Source organism: Mustelus asterias, chromosome 6 (genome assembly GCF_964213995.1).
Source record: "Mustelus asterias chromosome 6, sMusAst1.hap1.1, whole genome shotgun sequence".
Taxonomy (NCBI): Eukaryota; Metazoa; Chordata; class Chondrichthyes; order Carcharhiniformes; family Triakidae; genus Mustelus; species Mustelus asterias.
This window is the reverse complement of record NC_135806.1, coordinates 54122229-54129946: the sequence shown is the minus strand read 5'-3', so window position 1 is coordinate 54129946 and position 7718 is coordinate 54122229. Positions and strand designations below refer to the sequence as shown.

General features: G+C 47.5%; 1 protein-coding gene across 1 annotated transcript; it reads right to left on the bottom strand.

Annotated features, from left to right (window-relative positions):
• Window positions 1–961: 961 nt before the first annotated feature.
• ctxn3 (cortexin 3) lies at window positions 962–1236 on the bottom strand. Its single transcript, XM_078215384.1, has one exon. It carries the CDS (start codon window positions 1199–1201, stop codon window positions 962–964), a length of 240 nt encoding a protein of 79 aa, XP_078071510.1. The 5' UTR covers window positions 1202–1236.
• Window positions 1237–7718: the final 6482 nt, after the last annotated feature.

Below are 7718 nucleotides of genomic sequence, written 5' to 3'. Positions count from 1 at the left end.
CATTGACGGAGGCAAAATACTGCGGATGTTGAAATCTGAAACAGAAAATGCTGGAAAATCTCAGCAGGTCTGACAGCATCTGTGGACAGAGAATAGAATCAACGTTTTGAATCTGGATGACCCTTTGTCAGAGCACATCTTCATTGATAGGATGGTATTAGCTTGACAAGCTTTCTGGGTTTGGCTGGCTAAGCTCCATCACTACCGCTTCATAAACTGCATGGTACAGAAACAATGGCTCTGCCAATCTGAACTAAACTGTTTGGATTTAGTTCATGAGATGTGTGTGTAATTCTCAGCATGATTTGGAGCCCTTCTTAACTGAGGGTGGGTTTCTACCGCTACCAGATGCAAACGTGACCAAAAGAGAGCCAAAAGTTGATTCATTAAGGATTGAAATTCAAGATTTGAAGGTCAGAATCAAGACACACAATCTCAATGCTATGGACGATCGATTGGGGTTTTTATTTTATATCTATTGATTCATAGAAAGACACAAGGCTGCCACGGTGAAATAGCATTCTCCATCCTCTCCATTAAGTGCTGCATAAACACGAGATCAATTTGAAAGCTGGATCACAGCATGTCAAACTCAAGTCCAATCTCACGATTGCTGAAGAAGCCTAACACGCTTTCTAAAGGAGAAATACATTAAACGGTGCTGATTACGTTTTTGTGCAAACCCCACCCAACAAATGTTTATCTATAACGCGCAGGAATCTTTAGTAAGGAGGCCATAGAATGTAATCCCTGCGATTGTCTTACATTTGCTAGTTACGGACACTTATTCAGTTCTGTTATACCAAGCGGCATTAGACAGATGTTACAATTGCAGGACAACCTTTTTTTTTACAACTCAAACACTGCGGGTTGACAATGTAATCCATTTTGACAATGTATCCATCTCATGTCAGTAAATTACAGACACGTTGGATTTGTTCAGTTCTGAAGACGTCCCCTTTCAGGCCAGAACATAGTCGAACTGTCCTTTCTCCAATCCGTCCAGCCCGTCTGCCCAGGTGGAGGTAGGCATGCTTCTGTACGGATCCAGAAGGATCCTGAAACACCTGACGATGAGGATTCCCAAGAAGATAAATAGGAAGATAACAAAGGCGAAAGTGGTTTTCTGTTCCAGAGTCATCCCCTCGTGAACTGCACCGCCTGCCGGCAGCAGAGTGGAAGTAAATGTTTCACCGTCCATTCTCCAGGGAAGTCGAAGGGAACAATCCCAGAATGTTCTCTTTCTCATGGTCGGTTCTTTGAGCCCATTGTGGAAATAACTGGGTCGGAGCCCTTGTTCTGCAAAGAATAATTGGTTAATGTATGGAAGTTAGGTACCATTCAACCTGTCCGCCAAAAAAGCAGGTCCCGCGTCCCCTTTGTACATGAAAAATAAATCACTGCTACATAACTGGGTTATACCCTTTGCCAACCAGAGCAATGTGCCAGAATGTCTCCAACTGTCTCCAGACAGCCCCAGCAATCTAGCAAATGTGACTTATTGGACAGATATGGCCAAATACACAACAATGTTTTATTTTAGATATAACACATTAATAACAGAATAAAGATATACAATGAGACATGATGGTATTTACTTTCAAGACTAATGTGCCATGCATCAAAATAAAGTGGTTGTCAGTATTTTGCAAAATCATATTTCGTTCCGCTTATTACCGTTGAGAAGTAGTCCTCTCTTGTAGCGTATTGTTTGTATCACTCTCCTGTTGATATGTCCCCCGGTAGCTCTGGCAACCCGATTCCAGACCCTCAGAAAGACCCCACAGACGATTCTCACTCAAGGCTAAATACTCTCTCAGGCAATGCAATTTGCATTTCAATCGGAAACGTCATTAAATCCTTGATCCTTCTCAAACGGGGGAGATTTGGGAGTGTGACGGAACATGCAGACGTTTTAAGGCACAGATTCTGCCGCTTCGCCCGGCCGCTAGACTGAGTGAGCTCAGAGACAACATTGCAATAGTTTTCTTCAGCGTCTTGACTGAATCTTCCCTGGGCACCAGCCAATAATAACACGCGGATGCACAAAGCACGTACCCACGATTGTCAAAGTGTGCAGTTTCCAAATCGCGCTTTCCTCCAGACCCTGACAACCAGGCATTCCCATTTTGAAATAAGTAAAATTTGGCTAGAACTCCATTTCCACCGTGCGCCAATAAAACACTCCTCAAAGGTGCGCTCAGAAATGTCTGTCAGACAGAATGGAACACGGCCCCTGATTGCGAAGGATCGCTGAATATTTAGCAACAGATGTTCACGGTGCTTCTGAATTGCCAAAGGTGCGGAATCATTCCAGTGAATTGAAGCCTGAGCGTTCAGTAACGATTCTGGACTGTCCCTGTCACTCCTGGTGTGGCACTTTCTGCAAGTGGCAATACAATTCCCAGCAAAGCTGCCGACTGTAAGTGATGAGTGCGACCCACGGAATCCACAAACTAAGAACCGATTGCAATAACCGAGTTAGAAAGCAGGGTGGGTCGCCCATGCTCTGGGGAAAGTCAACAGCGCAGTGTTCCTGAGCAGAACGCTACAGATGCCACACATTCCTGCCGGCGAGATGTCTTTTAAATGCTTCTGCATGGGGTCCAGATTACTGCAGGTACAGGTTGAGGAGGGGGGGGGGTGGGGAGATATCTAATCCCGCTTTACAATTTTTTTAATGAATAAATCCAACTTCGTACTTTATTAGCAGAGAGGATATTCTTCAACAGATTGCAGGTGCTGTGTGAGGTTCACCGCCCCCTCGTCTCCCCCTTTACCTCGGTCTGCCCAAGAGAAAGGCGATGCATTCTCTCCCAGCTATGCTGACAGCTCCAATGAATTGCAGCAAAAGCAAAAGGCGACAGTCACCTTGTCTCATGTCTAAATGCCTGTGGGTTTTTTATTGAAAGGTGTGGCAGACACGGCCGATCCTGAAACCACACGGGGAAGCTCTTTTCTCCTGGATGTTTGCAGTGAGAATCTCGATGAGACACCCACACAGGCTCATTGTTATTCGCTACAAGCGATTTCTGATTAGAAAACACAGACAGCAAAGGGGGACGATCTGAAAATAATTCTTCCGGATAAAGCTACCGAAAAACAAAACGTTAAAACAATAATTATTATTCCAAACCCGCCCGTCACTGACACACCGGCGTGAACTGGAGGCGACGCCTGGCTTTCAATACCACTGATTTCTTTGGTCCAGGTTTTTGCAGTCACTATGCTGCGTGTTGTCATCTAACCATTCAGTTCCAAACACCTTTCCTGTTGATTTCACTCCGGCAACTTGGAACAAATAGGTCCGGCGCGGGCCGTCAATCGGCAGAATCAAAGCTTGCAAACTCAAAACGTGCTCAGCTAAAAGCTCCAGCAGCAACTTTTATTCCAATGTCCCAAAGACGCCTGACAGGAGTGTTACCAATCTTACACCAAGCCACATAAAGAGAGATCAGGACAGGCGTCCCACAGAGAGAAAAAAAACAAGTACGTTTTAAAGAGTGGCTTGGGGAGAGGGGCAAAGAGATTTGGGAGAGGGATTCTAGAGTTTAGCTCCTACACAACTGAAGGCCGGCCACCAAGAGTCATGGAATTTTTAAAATACTTTTTCAATTCAATCAAATCAAGTCCAAATCACAGTCTCAACAAGTTGAGACATTTCCGATCCAGGCTGACAAGACAGGGCATGCAATCCTCTACCCTGTCTTGGACCTGATCTGCATGAGTCAAGCTGATTGGAGTAGGCGGAGAATTCCTCCTCCAAGGCTTGAACTCATTTGCATCTTCATGGAATCCTACAGTACAGAAGGAGGCCATTGGACAACAGACAACAATCCCACCCAAACCCTACCCCTATAACTCCATCTATTTACCCTGCTAATCTCCCTGAAACTAAGTGGTAATTTAGCATTGCCAATCAACTTAACCCGCACATCTTTGGACTGTGGGAGGAAACAAGAGCACCCGGAGGAAACCCAACAGACACGGGGAGAATGTGCAAACTCCACATAGTCACCCGAGGCTGGAATTGAACCCGGTTTCCTGGCGCTGTGAGGAGGCACTGCTGACTGCGCCGCCCATAGTGGGATGATAGAAAACACACATGGACAGGAGGCCAGAATTGGAGGAGTGAAGAGATCAAGGAGGATGGTGGAGCTGGAGGAGGTCACAGGGAATGCAAGGGGAGGATCATGGAGGGATTTACAAACAAGAAGAGTATTTAAAAATCAATGACCAAATGAGAAAATGCTGGAAAATCTCAGCAGGTCTAGCAGCATCTGTAAGGAGAGAAAAGAGCTGATGTTTCGAGTCCAGATGACCCTTTGTCGAAGCTAAAAGGCATAGAAAGTGGGAGATATTTATACTGTAGGCGGAGGGACAGAAAGATGAGTCATAGCCACAAAAACAAGGGAAAAGGCTAAGAGATGCTAATGGCACTCCATAGAGAGAATAGAAGGTGTCAATGGCCAAACGCAGAGAAGCTGAAATCAGAGGGTGAGCTGAGACAGATGAAGATGTGGGGGGAGGGGGGAGATGGGTGGGAGAGAGGTAAAACTGAAAAAGGGGGAAAAGAAGAAGCAAAGGGGATTTAAAAATCAATGTTCTGCTGGACTAGGAGCCAATGTAGGGCAGCAAGCAGAGGACGGGATAATGACTAAATGGGACTTGATGCCAGTCAGGATATGGGCAGCAGAGGAAAAGGTGAGCTCGAGGTTAGGGAGGGTGGAAGATGGAACAGTGGCCAGGAAAGCACAGGACTGGTCGAGGTTAGATGTCACAAAAACATCAATGAGGTTTTAGCAGTGGATAGACTGATGCAAGGCCAGATACAGGAGCTGGAGACAGATGGTCTTGGTGATGGAGTGGATATGGTGTTGGAAATTCATCTCAATAGTAACAAGGGAGCAAATCTAAACAGTTGTGTGATTCTCCCATCCCACGGCGCTACTTTTTTAGCTCAGCGGGCCGGGAGATTCTCACGTCGGCTGATTCATGTGATGCCTGAGCATTCGTGCCCTGCTTGCGTCTCCCAGCGCTGGATTTCCAGCGGCATCTGCTTCGTGCCAGAAATCAGCGGGGAGGCACAAAGACCATTTGCATGGTTATTGTAATATAATTTAAATATCATTAGCGGGCTCGGGACTGAAGTTTCCGGGCCCGCTAGCATCTCTGCCATTGCCAGAGTGGTTCACTCCAGTTGGGATTACAGTAGCTCCCCACTTTCAAGGAGCTAGTGGCCCGACCCCACCAGAGTGAAGGCGGGGGGCAATCGGGGCTCCACAGAGGGTCGGATGGTGCGGGGGGTGTCCCCTGAGCATTGGCATCCTGGTAGTGCCAGCCTGTGCCCTGACCTTGCCCAAGAGGCAATGTGCCAATGCCCAGGGGGTAGGTACCTTGGCACTGCCCATCAAGCATGGGGCAGTGCCGAGAGGGTGGGGCATATAGGGAGCGGAATCTAGGGGCGGGTCCTAGGGGGTGATCGGTGGAGGTGAGGGGGGGGGTCCCGCTGCCACCCTGCATAGGGATCGGTGGGGGAAGCAGGGAGGCCAACGAGCAGGGCGGCCTGAGGGAATCAGCAAAGGGAGCGGTCAGCCTGCTGCAGGGAGGGTCGGCACTGTGAGGGGGTTACTGTTGGGGGTGGAGGAATCGGCGGAGGGGGCTGGAGATTGTGGCGGGCAGGGAGAAGGGGGGGGGCTGGGGCTGGGTCCGGGAATGGTCAGGGTGCCAGCGATCAGGCCATGGGGGTGCAGAGAGCTGGCACTGCAGGGACCCCGGGGCTGGCCAGCGATCGAGCTCGGCAGTAATTGGGAGGCCATCACTAGGGGGGTCATTGCGCATGGCACTGACAGATCGGCGCATGTGCAGTGGCCCACTCAGCGCGCTGATTTCAGCCTCTCCAGCGAGGATAGGCCCCGTCCCTTGAAATTTAATGATATTTACGCTGGTGCCCCCTGCCATGCGCAGAGTGTGGAAGATTCGTCTCTGAACTCCCACTGAAAAAAAAGCATGAATTACTCCAGTTTTCACGCAAATTCAACACTTTGAATTTTTTGGGAGAATTCCGCCCTTTGATTCTGCCTGAGGTAGTAGCGAGGGAGTGGAATGGGCTTGGTGGCTAGGGAGAGGAGGTTGTGGCACAGAATAAAGATAAGGATACCGGTCTCCCATTATTTAGTTCAAGGAATTTGTTGTCAACTCAATGATGAGTGAGGGACAAACATCAAATCCGAGGATGGAATATTGTCAGGGCCCATTGCCTTTATAGTATCCAATGTCTTCAGCCATTCTTTGATACCACATTGATTGAATCAAATTAGTATCTGTGATGCTTGACGACCTCCGGCGGAAGCCAAGATGGATCATCCACTCGGCACTTCCAGCTGAAGATTGTTGTAAATGCTTCAGCCTTATCTATTGCACCGATGTGCTGGTCTCCCCCATCATTGAGGATGGGGATATTTGTGGAGCCCCCTCTTCCAGTGAGTTGTTTAATTGTCCACTGCCATTCACAACTTGATGTGGCAGGACTGCAGAGCTTAGATCTGAACCGTTGGTTGTGGAAATGCTTAGCTCTGTCTGTCGTTTGCTGTTTGACACCCAAGTAGTTCCATGCTGTAGCTTTACCAGGTTGACACCTCACCTTTAGAATGCCTGATGCTGCTCCTGGTATGCCTTCCTCACTCTTCATTGAACCAGGGCTGATCCCCTGGATTGGTGGTATTAGGGTAAATGAATAGTTTTAGTAAAAGGGGGGAAAGAGCTAACACCTTGCATTAGAATAAAGAGCACATGCTAGTCAATGTTCATACCACAATGACCTAAGATCAGCAAAACTTGGCAGCAAGGCTGTTTGCTTGTTAAAAGAACTCCAGCTAGGAGGAGATGACAGCCAAACTTCTAGGTGAAGGTATGTAGACAAGATCAAAGTTTTAAACAATGTTCTGTGTACTGACTAACTATAAACAGTGTGTATCTGTGACTTAAAGGTGAATGCTGTATTAGAATATTCTCCCTGTGAGAGCTATATTCGAGCTGAGAGCTGTAGCAGAATGTGGAAGATGGGATTAGAAAGGGCACCTGGACAAGATGGGTTGAATGGCCTCCTTCTGTGCTGTAACTTTTCTCTGGTTCTATGGTTCTTCCTGGGAGAGTACTATATTAGAGTTGGGAGTTGTATTAAAAGAGCATTCTGTATGAGGAGAGTGCTACTTCAGAGGTCTCCCTGGGATTGTAGGGCTTTCCATGTTTGAATCCACAAATAAACGACTGTAACCTGCACCTGAGTCTCCTGTAATTAGTTGGAAGGTGTCCATCACAATACTGGTAATGGTAAATGGAGGATACGTCGAGCCATGAGGTTATAGATTGTGGTTGAGTATGATTCTGCTGCTGCTGATTGTCCACAGTGCCTCACAGTTGCCCATTCTTGAGTTGCTATAAAAATAACTATTTAGCATGGTAGTGGCGTCATACACACTATGTAGGGTACCCTCGATGTAAAGACAGAACTTTGCCTCCACAAGGACATTACCCCTATTGATACTGTCATGGGCAGATGCATCTGCAGCAGGTAGATTGGTGAGGATGAGGTCAGGTATGTTTTTTCCTCTTGTGAGTTCCCTCACCAACTGCCACAGACCCAGTCTAGCAGTTATGTCCTTCAGGACTTGGCCAGCTCAGTCAGTAGTGGTGATACTGAGTCACTCTTGGTGATG

Coding starts and splice junctions, on each gene's coding strand:
- ctxn3 (XM_078215384.1), bottom strand. CDS start 1,201: ATGGACGGTGAAACATTTACTTCCACTCTGCTGCCGGCAGGCGGTGCA.